At 41.6% G+C, this 26,181-nt stretch overlaps 4 protein-coding genes across 4 annotated transcripts; 2 read left to right on the forward strand and 2 right to left on the reverse strand.

Annotated features, from left to right (window-relative positions):
* Positions 1-1,735: 1,735 nt before the first annotated feature.
* On the reverse strand, positions 1,736-11,770 carry p3h1 (prolyl 3-hydroxylase 1). Its single transcript, XM_058054962.2, has 15 exons — positions 11,028-11,770; positions 10,649-10,801; positions 10,389-10,578; positions 10,193-10,324; positions 9,154-9,293; positions 7,551-7,640; positions 7,417-7,469; positions 7,217-7,344; positions 5,973-6,100; positions 4,526-4,621; positions 3,918-4,068; positions 2,563-2,680; positions 2,416-2,491; positions 2,210-2,350; positions 1,736-2,140 (listed from the first exon to the last, which is right to left on the reverse strand). The coding sequence occupies exons 1-15, from the start codon at positions 11,505-11,507 to the stop codon at positions 1,838-1,840; spliced, it is 2,379 nt and encodes a 792-aa protein (XP_057910945.2). The 5' UTR covers positions 11,508-11,770; the 3' UTR covers positions 1,736-1,837.
* A 2,227-nt stretch (positions 11,771-13,997) lies between these two features.
* On the forward strand, positions 13,998-16,989 carry lg18h1orf50 (linkage group 18 C1orf50 homolog). Its single transcript, XM_058055713.2, has 5 exons — positions 13,998-14,263; positions 15,073-15,188; positions 15,628-15,714; positions 15,874-16,005; positions 16,471-16,989. Exons 1-5 carry the CDS (start codon positions 14,215-14,217, stop codon positions 16,654-16,656), a joined length of 570 nt encoding a protein of 189 aa, XP_057911696.2. The 5' UTR covers positions 13,998-14,214; the 3' UTR covers positions 16,657-16,989.
* Positions 16,990-18,293: 1,304 nt separating this feature from the next.
* ap5b1 (adaptor related protein complex 5 subunit beta 1) lies at positions 18,294-23,397 on the reverse strand. Its single transcript, XM_058055712.2, has 3 exons — positions 23,090-23,397; positions 21,577-22,359; positions 18,294-20,241 (listed from the first exon to the last, which is right to left on the reverse strand). Exons 1-3 carry the CDS (start codon positions 23,225-23,227, stop codon positions 18,361-18,363), a joined length of 2,802 nt encoding a protein of 933 aa, XP_057911695.2. The 5' UTR covers positions 23,228-23,397; the 3' UTR covers positions 18,294-18,360.
* Positions 23,398-23,752: 355 nt separating this feature from the next.
* tp53rk (TP53 regulating kinase) lies at positions 23,753-26,023 on the forward strand. The gene is made up of 2 exons (XM_058055188.2): positions 23,753-23,992; positions 25,099-26,023. The coding sequence occupies exons 1-2, from the start codon at positions 23,770-23,772 to the stop codon at positions 25,587-25,589; spliced, it is 714 nt and encodes a 237-aa protein (XP_057911171.2). The 5' UTR covers positions 23,753-23,769; the 3' UTR covers positions 25,590-26,023.
* The last annotated feature ends 158 nt before the right edge of the window (positions 26,024-26,181 follow it).

Genomic DNA, 26,181 nt, shown 5'->3' on the forward strand with positions numbered 1-26,181 from the left:
CATCATACCAAAGGGTAACTAAACACAATATTGTGTGATAACCAGGGCAAAATTTCAATTGAAAACCTAATCATACAGAAAACAGTGCTTTGACTGTAATATTGTATTATTGACAAGGATGATGATTCCAAATGGAAACATATGATAGGTCTGGGCCATCAGAGATAGCTGTGCCAATCACAGACTAAACTTCTTTTGTTTACTGTACTCCGAGCCGGGCACATCTTTCTCCCACTCTTTCTTCAACAAACAATGCTCCAACCCACAAGACACAAATCCAACCAAACAAAGCGGTCAGTGTGCCACTCTCTTTTTCTACAAAGACACAATGCAACTACTCAAAACTACCCCCCCACCACACACACACTGTTCATCTGTATGCACTGAGTAAAGAATGTGTGTCCTTGAACATGAATATGGCTTCAATCATTAAGAAATCTACATTCATCTCTGCATTGATCCCTTGAGGTGCAGGCATGCTACAACGCCCAGGAGCAGGATCAAGCATCTTGGTCAGAGAAGAGTCCCAAGTGGACCTAACAGAAATAACCGGGATGGAGGAAGTGGGATTTGAACTGTCAACCCTGCAGTTTCTCTTTCTACAGTTCACACGATCTCTCCTTTCCTTTATGACGCTTCTTATTCACCCAATGCCATTTCTATTTTAGAGCAATTTGCTATTGGAATACAGCACAACCTTGGTTAGCATCATTGATCCGTTCAAGGAGGTCAGACTCTAACCAAAACCATTTTCCCCATAAGAGGGATCAATTAACTTTTTAACTTCATTGAAGATTTGATTTTTGCCAAAGACACAAAGTGGCAGCAAGATCAACACGGACATCACCTTCTTGTTTTGCCATGAGTTATTTCTTGAATGTAATAGTGTTTCTCACCATGGAGCCTAAAAAGTTGCAGGTGCTAGCATTTAGATAAGGAAGGTGAAACCCCATGTGAACACACTATTGAATTGAAGAAATAACTCATAGCAAAACACTAAGGTGGTGTTTTCTATTGGGATTGATATAATGAAGTTGTTGGCATGATGGGCAGTCTGCATACGGAAAACATTGCAGAGCGAATTACATATGTCATGACATATGTAAGCATATGACATATGTTGCATTCAGGACACAGCCATCCATACACACCTTAATTAGAAATAGCACTATTCAAAATGCAGGAATTCTGGGATCCATGGAAAAAAATTACATTGGAACTCTCAATGTAACCTATTTTTTGTGGCCTCTGTTAGTCAGGGAGTACTATCATACGTCTCTTAACCCAAATGGTCGAGACAGATGGCCACCCCACAAAGCCTGAGTTCTGTTCAGGTTTTTTTTCCCCAGAGGAAAACATCATATCTATTGTCATACATTACTTGCATGTTGGTGCTGTTTGAAAGATAAGCCAATGAAAATGCTTGGTTATCAATTATGGCAAAAGAACAGATGGAAAAGTGATAGACTGTGTTTCAGTACGCTGTTTTACATGTTAAAGCCAATAGAGGGCGCCTTGGAACTAAGAGTTGCCTATTGTCCAAGTGGCTGCTAGACATTGACCACAGAAATCAAGAAGCTGAAGTTCACCAGCATTCTTATCTTTTCCTGCTAGGCAAACGATGTGAAGCGTGCCTGTTAGCAACGGCTAGCTTGGCTTGTGAGCATCTAGCGGCAATCCTTACCTGGTTCAAGATGAATGTGTCAGCAAGCAATCCTGTGATTTTGGACAGAAAACCTGCAAAATTGTCTAAAAGTCAGATGGCAGATTTTATTAAATAAAATACATTATAAGCCATTTTTGGACCACTAAACTAAAAAATAAAGGTGGAGTTTGATCACAGCTCGTCTTTAGAGTCTGTCGTGGATGTTTTTGGATTGGGTTGAAGTGGTTTGGTGTCTTTTTCGTCCACTTGCGTGTCTTTTGTTGTGACCATGCTAATACCTTGAGCAGCATCCACCTTTACTTCAGGAGTTTTGTCCTGAGGATCTGCAGCGTTCTGCTCGACTTTCTGACCATCTTGTTCTTGTGGTTTGGTTTCTTTGCTTGATCCTGAGGGCATGGTTGCCTCGTTTGAGATGAAGTCCGATTTGATGGTTGTAGAGAACATCTCCAGCATATCCTGCGCTTGGATTCTTTCCTGTAAAGATGACACGTGGCAATAAGAGTGTGAAAAAAGCTGTGTAATGGCTACATGGATGACACGTACCTTTTCCTCATGAGCTGGATCCAAGGTAAACCACAGAGCAACGGCACACCGCTGTCCCTTTGTGACAGCTCTCACACCGTGCGGGTTTTCCTTTCCTGCTCCAAAAGCGACCACACGGCCGCACTGTGGACGCACCACCGCCTACAGAAAGCAAAAGGTAAAAACAACATCGCGGTATGTTTCAAAATAAAATCTTGGATTCATACCGTGACTGATTTGGCATCCAACTCTGTGAAAATAAAATCCCCTCCTTCAAAGTCGTCATTCAAGTAAAGAATGGCACTGTTGGAGACAGAAAAGCTTAGCATTTGCATTCAGGTGGTTTTGTGAATGAAAAAAAACAAGGTGATCACCTGTAGTCTCTCTGTGTGTACGCAGGAGGTTCCTTGAAACACTCATTGAGCTCTGAGACCAGCAGGCAATTGTCAACATGAACAGCGTGGCTCAGATCTTCACGCTTTTCCTGCTTCTCTGGATGATAAACAAGAGGAACAAAAGTAGTGACACTTCTTTAAGCTTTACTCTTAGACGTGACCTTCGCTTCTGGATGGCAACGTCTTGAGAAGATAGTTAGAAAACTTCACAGGAAAATGACATGCTTGAGCAGTGAGTTTTAGCGGTAGAAATGATATTTATAGATTTGGAAGGCCTACATGTTGATGTGCACAGACCTCGGAACAGCTAAGATACTGTGGATGTATCGTTACAGACCATGGAACAGCTGTTTATGTTTATGTAGCAGGACAGTCCTAGGAACAGCTAAAATACAGTTCATGTATCAGAACAGTCCTGGGGACAGTTAAAATGATGTTTATGTATGTATCAGAACAGACCTAGGAACAGCTAAAATACTGTTTATGTATCAGAACAGTCCTAGGAACAAGTCAAATACCGTTTATGTAGCAGAACAGTCCCAAGAACAGCTCAAATACTGTTTATGTATGTATCAGAACAGTCCTAGGAACAACTCAAATACCGTTTATGTAGCAGAACAGTCCCCAAGAAAAGCTAAAATACTTTTTACGTCGCAGAACAGTCCTAGGAACAGCTAAAATACTGTTCATGTATCAGAACAGTCCTAGGAACAGCTCAAATACTGTTTATGTGTGTATCACAACAGTCCTAGGAACAGCTAAAATACCATTTAAGTATCAGAACAGTCCTAGGAACAGCTCGTATACTGTTTATGTATCAGAACAGTACTAGGAACAGCTAAAATACCTTGTGTATATTATCACAGTGCTAGGAAGCGAAACAACTAAAAAAACGAGTCTATATTACTGCAGTCCTAGGAACAGCTCAGATACTCTTTCCGTCTTCAAACAGTTCTATGAACATCTAAAATAGTGTCTACGTGTCATCACAGTTCTAGGAACAGTTAAGACACTTTGTATATCGTATATAACAACAATCCGAGGAACGGAAGACAGCTAAGATACTGTATGTAAATCATAGCAGTCCTAGGAATAGCTAAGATACTTGTTCTGTCTCAAAATAGTCCTAGGAACAGCTAAGATATTGTTTATGTACTGTATCATTGCAGTCCCACATAAAGATATTCTTTATGTATCAGCACAGCTTAAAGACCCCGCACATGAGGGTAAGATGGAGAATCTTTTGAAGTGTAAACCCTTATCAATTAAAATATCACATATAGTACATATGCAGTATTACAGTACTGTACCAGCACACTCATACACGGACTTACCTTCAATAGCTGATCGACACACCAGGTGTGAGTAGGAGAAGTAGAGCGGAGAAGTCAAGCGAAAGTACGACGCCAACACCTTCTTCACTTTCTCACTAATGTCAAAGAAGAGACGAGCACCCTTCAATGAAACCTTTCCTTCTTGTGCCAGCTGGTGTAGGAACAACAGAAGCAATGTCACATGTTTGCTGGGGATCGGGTTTTCAACAAAATGGTCAGGGCAATAAGCTGGTAATCTCTCAATTAAGCGGTCGATGGACGGTCGATGGATCGAAAGAGCAAGATTGCAGGTACAAGTTGTAAAAATTATTTTCCCCTGTAGGGCGGCGGGAGTCATACGAGGACATAACGTGAAGAACTCCATCACCTGGGAGGAGCTAACAGTAAAGCTGAGGCCGGGGTAGGCCTACAACACTGAACGGATTAGTTCAACTGGACTGGGAATGCCTATGTGTCCCCCTGGTGGAGGAGGTGGCCCTAGATTGGGAAGTCTGAACTTCCCTACTGAGACTACTGCGTCTGCGACCCGGACAAGCAGATATTTTGAAAAAAAGTTATTAGTAATAAACGTTCCTGAGTATAGAATGACTAGTTTACTTTCCACATACCTTCAGCGCTTTTAGGACAGTGACTCCCTGGAACATTTCACTGGTGGAATGCGGAGAAGGCTGTCCTCGGTATCCGTCACCTTTGAGGGCAGCAGCCTAGTAGATGCACACAGCGGCAACAACGTGATGAGATGAGAAGTGGGAAAGCAGCTTGTATTTGTATTTGTATCCTGTATTTCTCCTGGAGGACCCATAGTACATGTTGCTTGTGCACTTTTTAAATAAAATTTTATGGCTAAATTTAGACATTTCATTATGAAGGGGACCTATGATGCTTTTCCCACTTTTCTGATCTATAAATATAGTTATAGCATGTTGTATTCTCCCGTTAAACCATGCCAAAGTTTCAGATAGTGAGGTTTGCGCATTTGGAAGTGAGTCCTGAAAAAAGTTTGACTCAAGTTTGGCTCAAAATGCTCGGTTTCAAAAGGCGTGGTCTAACTGTTCCTTTGTGATGTCACAGAAGGGCAGACCTCCTTATATGTAAACTCTCTGCCTTCCCCCAAGCTCTTATACTCTGTTTACAAAACAAGCTCAGGCAGAAGTTATTGTATTTGGTGATTCCCAGCAAGAGAAAAATATTTTCATCTCTCAACAGCATTTTACAGGGGACCATTTTTGTGTACATTGATGTGAAATATCCACCAAACTGTTGCTGGACCCAGATGCAGTGCATTCTCGGCGGGAAAGGTACAGTAATTTCGGACACACTGTGCGTCCATGCACCGCCCTCACGTCTGGCTTCTTAGCTCCACAAAGTGACAAAGTGTGTGGGACAAGGACCACTCTTCCAAAAACTTTATTCATTTATTATAACTCCTATACCCACCATATTAGAAAGTGGGGTTCGTTCATAGTTAGGAAGCTCTTTGTGCGTGTGAATCACAGTCACAGTAGAGTGGACGTGCGTGGAATAAATTAAAACAAACTGTTTTGGCGGGAAGCACAAATCCAAGGAAATACAGCTGGAATAGGTGCAGATTCTGGAAAATCTCAAACGTGTTCTGTGTGGGTTATTGTGTGTAGCTGCTCTATAGGAGACCACTATGGTTACTTTACATTCATTTACCCTCATGTTTTCCTTCACTACATCCATACACCTCCTCTTTGGTCTTCATCTACGCCTCCTACCTGGCAGCTCTAAACGCAGCATCCTTCTACCAATATATGTATTCACTATGTCTCCTCTGGACATGTCCCAACCATCTCAGTCTGGCCTCTCTGACTTTATAACTATGGCCTCTAACATGTAATGTCCCTGTTATGTACTCCTTCCTGCGGGGATGCTGTCCAGCACCCCGTTAAAAAGGCTGTACTTTATGCGCTACTTAAAGCTCCAGGCCCTCAAGACCCACCCTCACCAAAAGCTATTGGTTCACGGCGAGTCTGCAATAATTATTATATCAGTGTAGTATCTAACAGAACAGTCATTCTTCAGATAACTCACATTGGAAAGACGTAGCAAGTCCCTGCACTCATCATCGGTGACCACCCCATCAATTAGGACCCGTTGCGAACCGTTCATCTGCGTCGACGTCATAGTCACCTTTATGTTGTCAAAAAGTAGACTTCCACCTGCAGGAGAAATGTCAAGGACAAGACATGAACACATGATACCAAATGGGAATACAGTATACTGTATATAATACATAATAAAGTATGATGGATAATAGGGTCCAGACTCGGCTGTAATACAGGAATCTTTTGGTAATTAGAGCATAGAAACTTCTTTATGATCTTCTAAATACTGTTTTTATTACCATTGAAGCCCCGTAGACATAAAATAACACCCCTATAGTCACTTTTACAAGCATATTACCAATTATGGTAGCTATATAAGAGAAAATAAGACATAATATAGACCAGTGGTCCCCAAACTAAGGCCCGGGGGCCGGACACGGCCCACTTCCACATTTGTCCCGGCCCCTTGAACAATAAAGCATGGTCATTTTTCTGTCATAGAACTGGAAATGGTAACCTATTGTGACGTGACTACAACCACACTTTGCCCCAGTCATAGAACATAAACAAACATACGACCCTGACCCTGGCCCCCTTCAGAGGAAAGAAAAGTCATGTGGCCCTCACTGGAAAAAGTTTGGGGACCCCTGATATAGACTGAAACATAGGCCTGTTGCGATAATCAATAAATCAATAAACACACAATAAACAAAAACTAACTTTACAACATATATTGTAATATATATAATATATAAATATAATATATAAATATATATAATATATATATATTTTTTATATCTGACTGCTGTGCCCCGCCCCACTTTTACTCATGTTTTAACTGTGTATAAACAAATGAATGTTGTATTTTGGTGTGTCTTCTACTCTGTTTACTTGCTTTTTTCAACTCCATTCTTCTGTAAAGTGTCTTTGAAAAGCGCTTTCTATTTTGAAAAGCGCTATACAAATAATTTTTTTTATTATTATTATAATATATTGACATGTATGTTTTCCTCCTCTCTCTCAACCAAACAGGCTGGATGACAAGAGAGTTCACTCTGCATCTGTCTCAACACCTGGATGTGTTTGTTCTATAGCGGAATGAACGAGTGAACCCTCCTGTCAGTCCTTCAGTGTCCCAGTGGGGAGTGGCAGTGTGCTAGCGAGTGTGCACTCATTGGATGGAGCAGCTCAGAGTGAATGAGTGAAAGGTTTTTATATTCAAATACTTACTTTCTTGTCCTACCAATATGTTTGCTACATCTGTGGAGTCCTTTTTCTTCTCTTCAACCAGCGTCTCGATCTCCCTCATCAGGTTTCCTATTTCTTCTGTAATCCTTGCTGCTGTCTCTCTGTCAGCCCTGAGATATAGAACATAACAGCGTTCAACACATGATGCTTTACCAAATAAACTCATCATGCTAAACTCTTACTTTTGTTTGTCTTTCAGTTTTGCAGGCATGATATCTTCTGGAGTCCAAGAGTCCTGAATAGAAAATCTACATTCATTGAATTGGGAAAAAATCATTGGCAACATTAATGAAACATTAAGCGTCGACATACTCACAGGATCAATAAAGGTGATCCCAAAAGCTTCATATCCAAAGTACAGCAGTTCTTTCTCCAGCAGGGAGCGTTCAATGAACAATTTCACAGTCTGAGGGATCAAAAGATTTGTTGAAAACGCTGCAAACAACTTGAATTCCAAACATTCTTTGGGTAATTCATGGTTCTGATGGCAAAAGACAAGTCAATTCTTGTCTGAACAACACCAAATATCGGCAGAGACCTTTACCTGTAATGTCTTTTTATTAGGGCTTTCAAAAATAGCGCGTTAACAGTGGTGACTAATTTATTTTGTTAAATAATAATTCGATACATTCGATATTCTAAAGATACATGGAGTTGGTATTGCATTGTGATACACAGTAAATCCTTGTCATCCTTGTAAATATTTTTGCAAATACTATGCACTCATGATATTTGCACGTTTTAGACATTTTTTCCATTGCCTTGCATCTGGAGAGACAAATAAATACCTTTTTTGACTCCGCTATTGTTTTTCCCTCACTTATTATATTCATTCATTCATTCATTCATTCATTTTATACCGTTTGTCCTCACAAGGGTCAGGGGGGTTGCTGGAGCCTATCCCAGCTGTCTTCGAGCGAGAGGCGGGGTACACCCTGGACTGGTGGCCAGCCAATCACAGGGCACATATAGACAAACAACCATTCACACTCACATTCATACCTATACAACAATTTGGAGTCGCCAATTAACCTAGCATGTTTTTGGAATGTGGGAGGAAACCGGAGTACCCGGAGAAAACCCATGCATGCACGGAGAGAACATGCAAATGCCACACAGAGATGGCAGTGTGTGGAATTGTACTCGGTTCACCTAGCTGTGAGGCCGGCGCGCTAACCACTCGTCCGCCGTGCAGCCACCTATTATATATTATAAGATTATTTCTATCTTCGATTAAATGCAATTAATTGTGAGTTAACTATGGACAAAATGCATTTAATCACAATCAAATATTTTAATCGATTAATAGCCCTAATTTTTACATTTCACTTGAGCTTCAGAATTCACATTCAATTTCAACTGAAATCAACTTTATTTCTACAATGTGCCTTGGACTGTTAAAAAAAAGTAAACATGGGCTGCAATTGAAGACATGATTGTTGCCAACGATGCGATGTGGCAGTGAGATCAACACAGACACCACCTTGGTGTTTTGCCATCCGTCAGTAGCGATTCTCAGCTTCATCATCAAATTGATGACACTTTGATCACAACTTTCTGTGGCTTCATTTTGGCTTATTTTGCAGCCATGATCAAGAGAAAAGCAGAGATTTGAGGCGAGAAACACTCATAGCAAAAAACGGGAAGGTGGTGTCTGTGTTGATTGAACTATGATTGTAAAACTATAAACACGTGTTGTGTGTTAACATTTTTTAAATAATGCAAATATTTCAACGGTATCTTTAAACATATGCACTGAATAACTTTAGCCCTGCACTTGCACATGCATCAATGGTCAAGTATCATGAAAATGAATGTAACATTCTTATGCATGATGACTGCATGTAAACGACATGCCTCCTGACACCAGTCTACAAAAAATACCAGGATCTTCTTAAATGCGAGTTGACAGACTGTACCTGTCTTGCGGATATGAGGTCTGCCTTGTCCTCCCCCAGTACGACTGAATAATAGGCAAGATTCTGCTTCATCACTTCATCATCCCGGTGGAAGAGCAGGTAGGTCTTAGCACACTCTATGGCCAACTCGTACCTTTCACCTAAACACAACAACAAACTTGAAGCAGATGTCTAATAACAGTCTTCTTCTCCCAGATCTCCTTGTAACAGCTCACAGAATCCACAACCCCTCTAGCATTCATTAGCCTTCAATCATCTTAATAATGGTGAGACCAAAAGAGAAGCAAATATCGATCGGCGTGGCTTATCTCTATGAACTTTTTATGAAGTTCTGGTGATGGCTTTCCTTTTCCTTGGCACACTGCCACTTGTGAGACATAAAAGTGTTATGAACTTTTTATGATGTTCTGGTGATGGCTTTCCTTTTCCTTGGCACACTGCCACTTGTGAGACATAAAAGTGTTATGAACTTTTTATGATGTTCTGGTGATGGCTTTCCTTTTCCTTGGCGCACTGCCACTTGTGAGACATAAAAGTGTTATGAACTTTTTATGATGTTCTGGTGATGACTTTCCTTTTCCTTTGCGCACTGCCACTTGTGAGACATAAAAGTGTTATGAACTTTTTATGATGTTCTGGTGATGGCATTCCTTTTCTTTGGCGCACTGCCACTTGTGAGACATAAAAGTGTTATGAACTTTTTATGATGTTCTGGTGATGGCTTTCCTTTTCCTTTGCGCACTGCCACTTGTGAGACATAAAAGTGTTATGAACTTTTTATGATGTTTTGGTGATGGCTTTCCTTTTCCTTGGCGCACTGCCACTTGTGAGACATAAAAGTGTAAAAAGTGAACAAAAAGGTGACGTTATTCTTGCTTGACGATGACTCTGGTAAGGTGCATGTGTACATGTACACCAAGGGGGCACCCTGAGTCTCTTTCTCAAGGGTAACTATAATGGAATTTGGTTGAGAAGACATTCTAATACTGATATTGATCATGACTTAGCAATTTAAAATACAAAACAGAGTAGGACTCACTGTTGTAATAGGAAAACTGCAGATAGTTGAAATGAGAGGGCAGGAAGTCGTCAAAGGGCTTGTCACTCCCAGCAGGCAACGCCAGCTCCACGGAACAGCGCTGCTTACAGTTCAGCACCTGTACGTAATGGTCTGACACCCAAAGTACACCATTAGAGAACGCTTTCTTTGGAACCAAAGTCATCGTACGAGTTACCTGTGATGGTCTGGTAGAGGTCAGCACTGTACTCCATGTAATTGTAGCCATCGTAGTTGTAGGCTCCTTCACAATGAGCTCTGCATTCCTTATCGGCTATCCAGTACTCATCTATCGCCTCCTCAAACGCTTTGGCTGCCAGGTCGAATGAGTTGTCGCTGTAGTAACTCTTCCCCAGCAAGAACTTTGCCTGACACAAACCAAGCATACAGACATGAAGTTCAAGTCATGTTCTGATTGGAGAACATCTTTGTTTGTACCATATGGGGCCTGGCTTCCAGATCTTTAAAGTCTTCTGCCTGTACGCCTGACATCATGCTGTAGTAGTCCAGGTTCTGTCTCATCTCTGTGTGGTCTTTGTTGGCTTGAAAGAACGTGTTGGCTGCTGCCACTGCCTTGTCCAGCTTATTGATCTACAAGAAGAAAATGCACACATGTATTTTGAAACTAAGCAACACGCACAATAATAAACTGTTAACGGAATAAACTTGGAAGGATGAACTTTTTAAAGAAAGGATGCTGACGTGGCATCTTTGTGTTTTGGGGGGTTGGGCAACGGCTGCCACGATTTACCTTTCAGACTTTTATACTTGACTACAACTATTACTTTATACTAGTGTACCGATTGAATTACTCTACCTTGAAATATGCGACTTGTAAGTAATTGTAGGGCGTCCTCTTCTTAAACTCCAACTCCACTTCTTGACTGACGGGATGCAGAGAAAAAGCAAGTTTGTCTTGTTGACAGGAGTTGACGCATTGTGCCCGCTGGAGGACTCGCTGGAAGAAGCCCAGGTCCTCCACAGAACCGACCCCAGGGATGGGGACTCCTACGCCCGCCAATGGCGCTCCCAAAGCGGTTTGGTTAGCGCATGAGAGTCGGCAGCCTGCCGTCACCTTGAGTACCGCAGCTCGGTTCCGTAGAGCTTTCTCCATGTTGAGGATGACGGACAGCCAGTCGTGCTTGTAGTAAGCTTCCACCGCGCTGTCAAAAAGACAATCGTAATTCTCCGAACACACATGACTACACGACGTCCATGATGGGAAAAACACAGCAAAAATCACTGCGAACGACAAAACAACTTCCATCTTCATCAACTTGAAGTCCTCTCTTAACATATGTTCAAATAATAATAATAGTGTATTATATAGGAATAATAGTAGTGTTCTAAACTACTTCGTAGTTAATAAGAGACAAACTAGCAAAAACTTTTACTAAGCACTGGATAGACACGCCCACCGGAGCCGTGAGGATCGATACATATGTCGATAATGTGAATACCAGGGTAGTGTAGGTATCGGCTTGATACTAGTGTGTTCATTTCGATATTTTTAAGGTGCCTTCTATGTTGATTTGTTATTTACACATTTTTATTATATAGTTTATATAGTATATTTAATAAGTTGTTTAATTTATTTATATAATGTAATACTCCGGTTTCCTCCCACATTCCAAAAACATGCTAGGTTAGCGGTAGAAAATGAATGAATGAATGTTATTCTGCTGTTGCATTACTTTATATTCATTCATTTTCTACCGCTTTTCCTCACGAGAGTCGCGGAGGGTGCTGGAGCCTATCCCAGCTGTCTTCGGGCGAGAGGCGGGGTACACCCTGGACTGGTGGCCAGCCAATCACAGGGCACATATAGACAAACAGCAATTCACACCAATTTGGAGTCGCCAATTAACCTAGCATGTTTTTGGAATGTGGGAGGAAACCGGAGTACCCGGTGAAAACCCACGCGTGCACGGGGAGAGAGAGATGGCCGAGGGTGGGAATTGAACCCTGGTCTCCTAGCTGTGAGGTCTGCGCGCTAACCACTAGACCGCCGTGCCGCCCTAGCAGAATAACAATGAAGGGTAAATAAATTATGTAGAAATTAGTTTAAAGTGAACACAATTTAAAAAGTGGGGTTCGACAGTATCCGGGAGTCCTCAGGAGCGGGACCAATCACAGCAGAGTGAGCGTGCCTAGAGTTGGGCGATGGGTGGAATACATTAAAACAGTGTGGTGGACACTCGGGGGCAGGTCTCTCACGCAGTCGGTAGACGAATTGGGTGCGTGGTTTGATCCCTGTCTTTTGGCGCGTAAATGTTAGCACTATATAAGATGTTCCATTTTTGTGAGCCGATGAGAAATAAAGCTCTGCACAAGACACAAACCTTGAGTCTTTCTTGCAACAGCCACAACAGACCATTTTGGAAAGCCAAGGAAATATAGCTGGAATAGGTGCGGATTCTAGAAGATCTAGAAAGCTTTCTGTGCGGGTTATTGTGTGTAGTTGCTCTATAGGAGTCCACAACTCAATTACTGTAAACTTACCTGATTTGTTTACGCAAACAAGCGCAAAACAAGTACCCATGCCACTGTTTCTTAAAATGATCTCTAATTTATTTTTTAGAAATGTCAAATATCTCTGGAAAAGTGCTACTTTTTTCCTCCATGTTTATCTGTGTGAGAGAGAACTGAATAACATCCTGTCTGCTCATCCTCATGCAGTCAGAACTCAGACAGGATGCATTCATGGTCTAACACAAACTTGGATTTTTTTTTAACTCATTACAAAAACGTGCATTTTCCCCACATAAAATATTCAAGCATTGCAAAGGGAGCCACAACAAAGAGGCTCAATCCCCTCATGCGGCTCTGGAGCCATGGGTTGCTGACCCCTGATCTAGTAGATTGTCCGCATTGGTATCGGCATCGGCCCATTTCACTCATGGATGAGCATCCCCAGTCTATAGGTTCATTCATTCATTCATTCATTTTCTACGGCTTTTTCCTCACGAGGGTCGCAGGGGTGCTGGAGCCTATCCCAGCTGTCTTCGGACGAGAGGCGGGGTACACCCTGGACTGGTGGCCAGCCAATCACAGGGCACATATAGACAAACAACCATTCACACTCACATTCATACCTATGGACAATTTGGAGTCGCCAATTAACCTAGCATGTTTTTGGAATGTGGGAGGAAACCGGAGTACCCGGAGAAAACCCACGCATGCATGGGGAGAACATGCAAACTCCACACAGAGATGGCCGAGGGTGGAATTGAACCCTGGTCTCCTAACTGTGAGGTCTGCGCGCTAACCACTCGACCGCCGTGCCGCCCCATACTGATTATAACTGATAAAACATTAATCATAACTGACATTTTAGAAAATGATACAGTATACAGTATACAGTATACAGTATACAGGAATGATATTTGGAAAAATGCGAAGCAGCCCTTTAGAAACATAAAAATAAGATGAGTCCATTTTAAATAGTAGATTGTATTGTACACTTTCCCAGTTGTTTAAAATGCAACAAGGTGCCAAATTCATCTATTTGAGAATTTAGAGTAAGTCTACAATAATAACTCCAGAGGCAAGTTCATTCTTGAATGTATAGACATCCCTAACAACACCACAAAGGATTTATTATAAAATATGATTGACAAGAAAACCTTAGGTGGGGTTTAAAAACAATATATATAGTATATATTCCGTCTATGTTGTTCCATTTTGTCACCGAAGTAACTATTGCGGAAATGCTACGATAATTACCACGGTAGCGGATGTGACGTCACAGCGGTTGTTTACTACGTGAGATTGGTTTCCGGGTCACAGTCGGTGCCTCGAGGGTCCAACCGTGGACTTTGCCTTATACTACCACTACCACATACCACATACTACATACCACATACTACATACTACTTACTTAACACCACCGGAAGCGCTGACGTGTGTAGTGTCAAGAACGGTATGTTCTCCTGAGAGGTCATTTCACCTTTTAGTTAAGTTAACATAACATAATTACAGCGAATCGAGAAGAGGATATAAAAATGGAGAAAACCGTAAGCCTACCAAGTCAACCTGACAAAAGCACCAAAGGTAAACACCTTGCTTATACTCAACTACTTGCAAACACGAAAATATCCCCATAGGCTGACACAATAAGCTTTTGTAGTACTAGCAGTACTCAAGTACTCAACACAAATGGTAGAAATTGGAGAAGATACTTGATCATGTAGTGACATATTTATAACCTAATATATTGACTATCACTTTGATTAACAATGTTTAGTTTGAAAAAAAAATGTGTGTATAAGTGTGAAAGGTATAATAAGGTATAATATAAAGGTATAATATCACTTTGATTAACAATGTTTAGTTTGAAAAAATGTGTGTATAAGTGTGAAAGGTATAATAAGGTATAATATAAAGGTATAATATCACTTTGATTAACAATGTTTAGTTTGACAAAAATGTGTGTATAAGTGTGAAAGGCATAATAAGGTATAATATAATATAAAGGTATAATATCACTTTGATTAACAATGTTTAGTTTGACAAAAATGTGTGTATAAGTGTGAAAGGCATAATAAGGTATAATATAATATAAAGGTATAATATCACTTTGATTAACAATGTTTAGTTTGACAAAAATGTGTGTATAAGTGTGAAAGGTATAATAAGGTATAATATAAAGGTATAATATCACTTTGATTAACAATGTTTAATTAAAAAAACAGTGTGTATAAGTGTGAAAGGTATAATAAGGTATAATATAATATAAAGGTATAATATCACTTTATCACTTTGATTAACAATGTTTAGTTTGACAAAAATGTGTGTATAAGTGTGAAAAGTATAATAAGGTGCGTGTATGTATAAACGTAGTAATGAGTGTGTTTTTGTAGTGGTTCTGGTTGAGAGTAGCAGTGCTCCTGGTGGACTGGAACTTGTCAGTGCATACCAGACTACAAGAGTGGGGGATGCCATGGACCTGGTGGCTTTGGCAGCACAAGTACAAAAGGTTTTACTCATTATAATATATTACCTATACTGTACACATACTGTACGCTGTTATATCTTGTTGCATTCACAGATCATACTGTTTATAATTTATATAATTTGCAATAGCCATACTCTAGTCACTTCATTGCAATACTGTACATATTACTGTTATTATATAATGTCACATCCATACTGTACATACTGTTTATAATTTGTGTAATCTGCAATAGCCATATTATAATCATTTATATCCCTGTACATATCATCACTGTATTATAGTCATAGCCTGTTATAGTTTGTAGATCTGTCCATTTTTCTACATTTACTTACTACTAAGGTACTTATAAAATTGCACTTCTGGTTGGATGCTAACTGCATTTTGTGACATGAGCAATAACAATAAAGTTGAATCATTGTTGCTGTGAATGGACAGTACTAAAAATGCTGTCTTTTCTCAGGGAGATGACTTTATTAAAGCCAACGCCTGCAACAAGTTGTCCGTCATTGCTGACCATATCAGATATCTACAGGAACAAGCGAGAAAGGTGAGTGCAGCAGCAGGACCTGACTTTCATTATGGGTGTAGTAAATACATCATGTAATCACAATAATCGTCAACCCAACAACACCACAAATATTCAGATTCAGTTTCTATGGGATATGTTTATATTGAGATCTTTTTCTTTATGTATGTGTGTTTGTAGGTGTTGGAAGAAGCTAAAAGAGATGCTGACCTTCATCATGCTGCCTGTAACATAGTGAAGAAACCAGGAAACATGTACTACCTCTACGAGCGACCATCTGGACAAAAGTACTTTTCCATCATTTCTCCTAAGGTTAGCATTTAATTTATTTTAACCAACAAGACTTTGCTCCTTCACTACATCCATAAACCTCCTCTTTGGTCTTCCTCTATGCCTCCGGCCTGGCAGCATCCTTCTACCAATATATTCACTATCTCTCCTCTGGACATGTCCCAACCATCTCAGTCTGGTCTCTCTGACTTTATCTCCAAGGCCTCTAACATGTAATGTCCCTCTGATGTACTCCTTCCTGATCCTATCCATCCTGGTCACTCCCAGTGAGAACCTCAGCATCCTCATCTCTGCTAATTCCAGTTCTGCTTCCTGTCTTTTCCTCATTGGCACTGTCTCTGTGGTGGTCTCACCACAGTTTTGTATACTTTTCCTTTTATTTTAGCTGAAACTCTTCTATTACACTTTTCTCCACCTGTTCCATCCTACCTGCACACGCTTCTTCACCCAATGACACCCATGTTGCTATTTTCATATTTTTTTCAGGAATGGGGTCCAAGTTGTCCTCACCAGTTTGTTGGTGCATTCAAACTTCAACATGACATGTCCTGGACACCTGAGGAGGACGTACAGAAGAGGGACTCTGAGATCGCCATCATGGACAAGCTTGTCAGCCAGCAGACTGCACTACCGTCTTACATGGAACCCAATTTCAGAGGTCTCACCGATTAAGAGGCTGCACCCGCTCAATAAATGTGGCTCAAGAACTGGGTCATTATTTTTGTGCAATTATTTAATAGCAACGATATTATACACAGATGAACATGAATAATAATAATTAATAATAATGAATAACATTTGCACTTGTCTCAGCTAAATTTAGGATGTTATTGGATTTTAACTGAAATGTTATCAATGAATGAATGATTATTAATTCATATATGTAAAAAGTATATCCAAAAAAGAGCACTATTAATATGAACTGTATGGCCATGAGCTGTCCTGCTCTCTGTGGTGGTCAAATGTGACTTTTGTGCTACACTGTTGGAAATAAAAGGAACATTATTTTACCATATTGTATGTAGCACCTTCTACGCATTAAAATCCAAATTCATTTATGACACTCAGATGTGGGATAAACTTACAAAAATGTTATAAATATACTTACTTTCCCTACTGTATATACACGTTTCCATGTAAGTACATGAGCAGTATTTTATATAATTTGTTGGAATAGTTGTCTGTTTCATCTATATAGGTGGCATCAAGCATAATGCCAACAAAACAAAAATATAACACATCCACAGCAAGTTATTACATCACAAATGTAAATGCTAAATATAACAGAAATTAAAACAGTTATTTCCAAATGCCCGCAAGGTATGCTGGGTAGTTCAGCTACAACCACAATATGAATTTTGAACAGTAAAACACTGACTATCAAGAGTATGTTTGTTAACTCCTTGTTTTTTTTCTGACAACCTCCTCAACATATTTTGCAATGTAGCAAAAATGCAACAAACGTGACAAAATGTTGGACACTTACCACAAGCTACCCAGCATGCATTGCAGCGGGACTATAGAAATGATATTTACCCACATGGTGCAGTAGGTAGGTTACTTCGTGTGCATTGTGTTGTTTGGATTGCTTTTCTGCACAAGCCACGGATTTCATCTAACTATTTTGGCGACAAAAGCCATCAACAGTTTTGATGTGAATTGTCTTAAAGGGGACCTATTGTGCTTTTTCCATTTTTCTGATATATAAATGTTGTTAGCATGGTATATTATTTAAACCATGCCAAAGTGTCAGATAAGTTTGCACACTTGGAAGTGAGCCCCGAAAGAGGTTTGGATGGCTCGGTTTCACAGTTTCTAACACTGTGACTTCCCATGCTTCCCTGTGAGACATGACCGGCTCCATCCAGCAGGTGACTTCCTTACATGGATGAGTCTGGGTACAAGCTGTGGCACCAATCCCAGCAGAGTGGTTGGAATAAATTAAAACCGTTTTGGGAATCCAAGGAAATACAGCTGGAATAGGTGTAGATTCTGGAAGATCTAGAAAGCTTTCTGTGTGTAGCTCCTCTACAGGAGTCCACAACTCAATACAAAAGGCTGAAATAGGTCCCCTGAAATGGCGGGCCGGATTTAGACATCTGGCGGGTCTCACTTCTGGCCTAAACGCTTGTTAAGTTCCTACAAAAGTGTTTTGACGATGCCAGGTTTTCATAATTGTGTGGCCAAGATCTTTACTTAGTGAGACATATGCATTTAAAACTACAACTAGAATCAGTAATAATTGATTGAACTGGTATAGTGCATTCCTTGACACCCAAAGTGCTCTATGACTGAAACTAGACAGTATATAAGTTCTACGAAACTTTATTTTGCTGACTTTGACGTTGCGTTGGGTACATATTGTTGATTGAAACATCACAGATTGGAGGTAAAAGTGGACAGAAAGGATCTGACGTGAGGCAACAGGCGCCAGTTATCTGTAGCGATATTGAAATGAACGGCATCCTCTTCTGAAATCAACTTCAGCAGGACGTGAAATTGTGGGGGGATGAAAAAGAGCAGGTTGACTTGTGCCTGATCAGTTCGACGTGATATAACGAAGGGAAGGAAATGTTTTTCCACCAAGGCTTCCACTTCCCTTGATTGCATCTGGCAACAAAACAGGCTGCTAGCATCATCTGCATGTTTCTCCGCACTGATTTCATCCCAAAGACTCTCAAAGACGCTGACTTTGTCTTCGCTGGGCCATGCAGTGGGGACGGGCAGAGGTACAAGCATCTGCTGAAGAACCATGTGGATGTCTGGCAGGGATGTGGACCAAGTCAGACCGTTGGAGGTGCTGAAAACAGCGCTGGCACAGAGGGTGGTGGGGATGGGCAACCTGGGCTTCAAGATGAGCTTCACCACAGGAGGTGGACTCCCCCTGAACAGACAAGGGACGTTGAAGTCACTGAGTTCTTCGTAGTGCTCGTCCCTGAAGCTGAAATGCAGGCAGATGCTGAAGACCTTATCGAAGCAGGGTTGGTTGGAAAATGGAGTATGACTGAGATGATAGTACAAAACCAGCTGAGAGCCAAAGCAAGCGTCGTTGAATTGATCTCTGTAGGCTTCAAGTCCTGAGCGGTTCTCTGTCTCCTTTGAAACCACGTCACAACCTTCTAGGTGGGTTTGGTTTTGTACCTCCACCAGCTGAAAGACTGCTTCATCTGTGTGGTGAACGGTGAGTCTCTCGCTGTCCGCCATGATGCAGGATAACGAGCGCTGCTTCATCTGCTGCCCTTGCTCCCTCACATCCTGTGCGACGATAGCAGACATCTTGTCTTTACAGAGCGTCGTCAGGAGGGTGTAGTACAGTCGGGCATGGTCTTCAATGTCAGCGTCGCCGTAGCAACATGCCAGATGCTGCAGGATGTTGGCCAGAGGCATGAAGAGTGAGCTGAGGCTGGAATGTGTCATCAAGCGGCGGCAAACTCCCAGCACCGCATTTCCCAGACGCCAGTCGCTACTCGTGCACAGTGATGAAGAAGGCGCCATAATCATGTTGGAAAGTAGGTTCAGGGTGCTTCGCTGTGGGATTTGGTCTTCCTCCGCCACACGAGCCAGCACCTTGAGGTGCCAGGTCAGGTCTTGTAAGGTAAATCCCGAGGCTTGAGTCTCCATGATGGTTTCCCGCAGGGCCGTGCACAGCCTGGCAGCCCAACGACACTCAGGGAACACATCAGCAGCCTGGTCGGCCAAGTTGAGGATGTGTGGTACCAAGTGGGCTTGACGCCGATAAAGCTTGCAGAGTTGATCTGCGATGCGATGAGAGTATTTCTCCACAGGACAAAAGTAGACCAGAAAAAGGTAAACAGCTCGGAAAAATGTCACAACAATCTCTCGGCTGCATCCTTTTTCCACGATGTGGAATAGCGAAATGAGGTGTTGGTAGAGATAGAGCATCCCTTTGCTTTCCTCCCCTCCATCTTTCTCAGCCTCCTCCTGGTAGATCAGCGCCAGCAGGTTGAAGCGTGCCAGCATGGAAGCGTCATCATTGAGTACCGTGGGTGCTAGAGTACTGCCCAGGTGGGGCGTCAGCAGCACGGGGATGTTTTCAGTGCCATCTCCACAGCCGATTGGCCGGTTCTCGGGAAAATGCAGAATATAGTCCATGAAGAAGAGCTTCTGCGGTTTCCTTAGCAGCGGATGCTGGGAGAGAACAACCAATCGTCTCAGCAGGAAAGCTTCGTCGTCGGTGCTGAACAGGCTGTCCGTGTATGCACACTTCATCAGCAGGGTACTATGAAGAAGGCAAACCTGAACACAGTACGTTTCACCATCAGTACTGACAGCCATTGTACCACAGTATTAACTGTATGCATACCCTCCAGATAAGTATCTTACTATTTCGCAACCAACAAAAAATGAAAAGGTATTTCGCTGTGTAGCGCATTAGGAGTTGGTTGAAGGGAAATTTTAATGCATGCACACGGGTGCACACACACACACACACACACACACACACAGTTCAGTTGCAAATGGGAAAACTGTAAATAGTTCTTGGTGTTATGTTTGTAAACAAACATTTGTTTGTGTTGCTTATGTTGTGGCTTGGGCGGCACGGCGGTCGAGTGGTTAGCGCGCCGACCGTACAGCTAGGAGACCAGGGTTCAATTCCAACCTCGGCCATCTCTGTGTGGAGTTTGCATGTTCTCCCCGTGCATGCGTGGGTTTTCTCCGGGTACTTCGGTTTCCTCCCACATTCCAAAAACATGCTAGGTTAATTGGCGACTCCAAATTGTCCATAGGTATGAATGTGAGTGTGAATGGTTGTTTGTCTATATGTGCCCTGTGATTGGCTGGCCACCAGTCCAGGGTGTACCCCGCCTCTCGCCCGAAGACAGCTGGGATAGGCTCCAGCACCCCCGCGACCCTTGTGACGAAAAGCGGTAGAAAATGAATGAATGAATGTTGTGGCTTCGTTGTTAAGATATTTTGGCAAAATATATATGGCTAAATTTGTGTCAGAGTGAAAGTTATGCTTGAAAGTGAAGATTCATTCATTCATTCATTCATTTTCTACCGCTTTTCCTCACGAGGGTCGCGGAGGATGCTGGAGCCTATCCCAGCCGTCTTTGGGCGAGAGGCAGTGTACACCCTGGACTGGTCGCCAGCCAATCACAGGGCACATATAGACAAACAACCATTCACACTCACATTCATACCTATGGACAATTTGGAGTCGCCAATTAACCTAGCATGTTTTTGGAATGTGGGAGGAAACCGGAGTACCTGGAGAAAACCCACGCATGCACGGGGAGAACATGCAAACTCCACACAGAGATGGCCAACGGTGGAATTGAACCCTCGTCTCCTAGCTGTGAGGTCTGCGTGCTAACCACTCATGCGCCGTGCCGCCCAGTGAAGAAACAAGGGTGGTTTAATATTCTTTCCATGACTGTATATTCTGTGTTTATGGTAAGGGGGTAGATCTTTGGGACTTAAGGCTATAAAAATGTGGGCCCTCCTGCACTAAACATACACTTCTTGAAAATATCCATGTTTGTATGGACATCGCCTTCAACTTGATGGGAATGTAAAATATAATGATTGATAAAAATGTAAACAATATGACTGGTAAAGAATACTAACCTCACTGGTGCCGAGCAGCCGCAGCAGCTGGGACCTGAATATGGATGGTGGGATGGCAGGAACTATGGCAACCACCTCCATCAGTCTGTGGAGAACCATTGCTTGATACAGTGGCGTGAAAAGGAAACAATTCTCCAGGTTGGAAGATAAGACACTTCGTAAATCCTTGCAGTCCTGGCCCGTCTGAAGAATGGCAACTGTGTCCATGTGAGCCCTTATAAGGGAGGAGAAGATGGACGAGTCTTTCTTTATTTCAACTACCTCCTGGTCTGCTTCCTTGCAGGTAAATGCATTTAACCCTAACAAAGTTTGGAGATGATCATCACCAGATGTTGGATCTCGGGCCAGCTGGTAAAGACAATTCCTCAACACCAAGGTATGCAGTCCTGCGTAAGCCTGGTGAAGTCTGGAACTTTCTTTGCTCCAAAGTCCACCAATCAGCTCCAGGCGATGAGACAACAGTCCGGGGCAGCAAGCCTCCAGCTCTCGCAGGCATTCACACGCTGTAGCTCCTAAGAGAAGGTCACTGTGGAGGTCTGATGTATCCTGCACGAGCTGAAGGAGCAGATCCTGGAAGTCCTCACATAGGTGGACTTCTTTGCTCACGCAGGAGGTACAAATGAAGACAGATGTGAGTGTGATGAGGAGGTGATTGCGAAACTGAAGACACTTAGGTGGACACTGGACAAAGATGGACAAGAGCTCCACCAGTGTCTCCTCACCAACAGACTGGGAGGAACAAAGGAGGGATGGATGCTCACATAGTGGTGACAGGAGGAGGACCTGAAACGAATGGCAAAGATCATTACTAATTCCTTTCAAGTATGCAATCAAAACTCGTTAAAATCGGCTTTTGACACTTTGTGCTTCAAATTTTGCAGCTTCATTCTATCAGTTTTTTCAAAAATACATTTATTCAAATTCAGTACAATATACTGACCTACACTTTATTTCTTTAACATATTTAACGTACACATTAAAATGTGATCAAGCTACATTTAATTCAGAAATGTGGTAAATTCAATTCATATGAGGTCATGTGACTGCCTGGCCCCGTTTGATTGGCGAAATCGAGTCCAACGTCACCAGTCACGACGTTGGATTGGTGAAACACACACGTGACAGTGTTCGATGCGGAAGTCTCTCTGACAAACCAAAAACAAATAACAATTTGGCTAGGGGAATGTAACTCAATTTAACGGAGTAAAAGTTATTTACCAAAGAACACAAGTAAAATAGTTTGCATTAAAACTTCTCTGACCTGTATCAAAAAAAAGCTATGAAAGGCTGAATCGACTTTACCGTTTCGACCAGAAAATGTGGACAGGCCTTTAGTATTTTACGCTGACCCACATTATATATAAAGCATATATGTTAATAAATAATGGTGCTGTATCAACTTTCTGTGCTTTCTGTACTTGTCATATTTGTAAGAGCATGTTAAATTACATATTTGCTAATATTCCCTGTATATGTAATATTTACAGTAAATGAATGACTAGAGAGGACCTACCTTGGTAGTGTAAGTGACTTTGTCATCTCGGAGTTCACTAAGTAATTCGGACAGGAAAGTGTCCGCTGATGTGGATGAAATAAATTTACAAGGACTACGAAAGAAAGCACTAATTCTCTCCGTCCACTTTTCCGCCATAAGCCCCGGATATCTCCACAGAATTTCCAGCACAACAATCCACTCCAAAGTGCATTACATGTAAATAAAAGACATATAACTTAAACAAATCTAAGTCTTCGTTTTTGTTCTCTTGTTTACTCGAGTTTCTTCCTCTTCGTTTTTTTCCGCTTGTTCTTCTTCAACCGCCTTAAGCGCCACCCTGTGGTCAATAATGTTACTGCATTGGCTTGCACCCTTATCCAGCTGTTAAGGTGCAGTACTATGTGGAATATTTTTTTTCATGAAAGTACTCTCTGTGAATATTGGTATTTTTTCAACCTCGGTAGAGTAACCTCGGTGGACCATTTTTTTATTCCAAGCATCCTCTGTGGAGTATTTTCTGATTTTCAGTGTTGTTTTAAACCATTTAATAAAAAATATAATATAAAGTACCCAGTTCGCAAAGAATTCCACATCATATCGTCAACCTATCTAATTCTCTAAACATACCAATATCAGACCAGGAGATCCGGTTGTGGATCCAAGTTTTCCGGTTAACGCCGCTTGACCCGGAAGTAAACATGACCAGCGCAGGCAACCTCCCAATAATGGAGCTCCTCAGCAAAGCCGAGTTACTAAAGCAAGGCGCCGAAGCGAGAATATACAAGACTTTGTTTCTAGGAAGACCGACGATTGTAAAAGAAAGATTCCAAAAACGTTACAGACTTCCGCTCTTGGAGGAAAAACTCACACATCGACGGACTGTTCAAGAAGTTCGATCCATTCTAAGATGTCGGCGAGCAGGCGAGTACTAAAACTACAATACGTAGACCTTAGGACCCTATTTATTAACATTATTGGAATACTGAAACTAATTTGACTTATTTACCTCTATTATTGTCATTATCATCAGAGCCCACGAGTGGACATGGGAGGGGAGTAGTTTTTAAGTTTTCATCAGGAAAAAAAGGTACTTTATGCGAGATTTCACAAAACTTTTGCAATATAACGAACGAACTTTCTAATCAATTTAATTCAGTTGTAAACAATATTGCAGTATGCCTTGCAGTGTATTCGCTGTTGCTAACTTTTCAGTCAGAAAGGAAGCTATTGGCTGTCCGAGAAGTCCCTAGATTACGTCATTATCTAATTTGCATATGATGTAGTAAAATACAGTAGGAAAAAGCACAATATTATGGTTGAGTTCACGTCTTCACGTCTGTACGAAACCAAACCACTTCCATATTACAGAGGTAGTTCCTGTTTATCAACAATTTCTTTGTACTAATACATACAAATTTTCCCTTTATCCCTTTTGGTCGTTTTGTTGTTTTCTCTCATTTATCCGCCATTGCTGAACCATGCTAGCGGTAGACGTGCAGTGCCAATGCGTCAGTACAGTCTGCAACGGTGCAGAGTCGCAGGAAAAACACATCAACTGGGCTTTTTCCGTTTATCATTTCTACAGATATACGTTATTTTCTTGTTATTGGAAGGATTCATATCAGTATATAAAAATTATCGGCCAACCCTATTATGTGCTTTCACTTTTGAGTCCCTAAATACCAGAAAACTCCCCAAGGACGCCAGAAAAAGTTGCTAGATTTGTCCCTAGTCATGTTTGACAAAATATGTTGTCAAGTGGGTCTGGAATGTTGCGAGATCTATTGACAAAATCGCCAAGTTGACACATTTCCAGTAATAGCTTGCTTCTACATAATGAAAATTGGTTGGAAATGTATAATGTAGTTTTCATTTTCAGCATTTGTGCATCCCTTAAAGCACAACTGTAGAGTTATAAAGCGGTGTTGTATATACAGGAACATGTGTATATGGAATAGAATGCCACTGTGTATTTTCACAATCCAACATGTCTGATCTGTTTATTTTATGCTTCTTGTCTCTCTTAGGCATATCTGCTCCTGTGGTATACTTCGTGGACTACACATCTCACTGCATTTTCCTGGAGGAAATACAAGATTCATCCACGGTGCGTGACCACATCGCATCCACTCGGTGGTCTGCTTCCTCTGTTTCTGATGTGTCACTGGAGTGCCTGGCACAGATGATGGGCAGCACTTTGGCCAAAATGCACGACGAGGATGTCATCCACGGCGACTTAACCACGTCCAACATGCTGCTGAGGCGTCCGGCAGGACATGGAGAGTGTGAGCTGGTCCTCATTGACTTTGGTCTCAGTTCAATCTCTGCTCTTCCAGAAGATAAAGGCGTGGATTTGTACGTGCTGGAAAAGGCCTTCCTCAGTACCCATCCCAACACAGAAGCACTGTTTCAGAAGATACTGAAGACCTATGCAGCTTCGTCCAAAAAGTCTGCAGCAGTCCTTAAAAAGTTGGATGAGGTTCGATTAAGGGGGAGAAAGCGCTCCATGGTGGGGTGAAAAGCCTATGTTTTATTGCTTGGAATAAGAACACAAAGTACAGTTTACCCATTGTATAAAACACCATAAGGTATCATCATGTAAGTGACAGGATATTCAATTAAGTCTATAAGATTAATTCAGTTTTTGATGATGACTTTTGAATTTTTTGGGAGACCTGTCTTGTTTTTGGACAATAAAAAATAACAAAAGATAAGTCGTGTTTTTTGTTTTAACCTAATGCCAAGTTTTCTTAACCATAGAGTACTGTCTTCAAAAAAAGACATTAAAAAAGCTGAATATTTAATGTCACTCATTTAATAAATTCTATAGATTCAGTACACATGTAGACATAGAATAATATCTGATGTGGTCCACGTTTAAGGGCCGCGCTTTGGCTTATCCCAAGACCCACAGCTGACCAATTCTCCCGATGCCACTACATAGTATATGAACCGGACTACTATGCTATTTGAATTTACTTCGTCCATCCATCCATTCATTTTCTATGCCACTTATCCTCACTAGGGTCGTGGGTTATGCTGGAGCCTATCCCAGCTGACTTCAGGCAAGGGGCGGGTTATACCCTTGACTGGTCGACTGGCTACCGCAC

The sequence above is a fragment of the Doryrhamphus excisus genome, linkage group LG18, assembly GCF_037039965.1.
Source record: "Doryrhamphus excisus strain RoL-2023G ecotype Guam linkage group LG18, RoL_Dexc_Guam_v1.1, whole genome shotgun sequence".
Classification (NCBI taxonomy): Eukaryota; Metazoa; Chordata; class Actinopteri; order Syngnathiformes; family Syngnathidae; genus Doryrhamphus; species Doryrhamphus excisus.

Coding starts and splice junctions, on each gene's coding strand:
- lg18h1orf50 (XM_058055713.2), top strand. CDS start 14,215: ATGGAGAAAACCGTAAGCCTACCAAGTCAACCTGACAAAAGCACCAAA. Junction 15,189..15,627: donor TGGCAGCACAAGTACAAAAG/GTTTTACTCATT, acceptor GTCTTTTCTCAG/GGAGATGACTTTATTAAAGC. Junction 16,006..16,470: donor TTTCCATCATTTCTCCTAAG/GTTAGCATTTAA, acceptor TATTTTTTTCAG/GAATGGGGTCCAAGTTGTCC.
- ap5b1 (XM_058055712.2), bottom strand. CDS start 23,227: ATGGCGGAAAAGTGGACGGAGAGAATTAGTGCTTTCTTTCGTAGTCCT. Junction 22,360..23,089: donor AAGTCACTTACACTACCAAG/GTAGGTCCTCTC, acceptor CATTCGTTTCAG/GTCCTCCTCCTGTCACCACT. Junction 20,242..21,576: donor GGCTGCTCGGCACCAGTGAG/GTTAGTATTCTT, acceptor TACTGTGTTCAG/GTTTGCCTTCTTCATAGTAC.
- tp53rk (XM_058055188.2), top strand. CDS start 23,770: ATGACCAGCGCAGGCAACCTCCCAATAATGGAGCTCCTCAGCAAAGCC. Junction 23,993..25,098: donor TCTAAGATGTCGGCGAGCAG/GCGAGTACTAAA, acceptor TGTCTCTCTTAG/GCATATCTGCTCCTGTGGTA.
- p3h1 (XM_058054962.2), bottom strand. CDS start 11,507: ATGTTAAGAGAGGACTTCAAGTTGATGAAGATGGAAGTTGTTTTGTCG. Junction 6,101..7,216: donor CATATTGGTAGGACAAGAAA/GTAAGTATTTGA, acceptor TTTCTCCTGCAG/GTGGAAGTCTACTTTTTGAC. Junction 2,492..2,562: donor TACACACAGAGAGACTACAG/GTGATCACCTTG, acceptor TGTCTCCAACAG/TGCCATTCTTTACTTGAATG.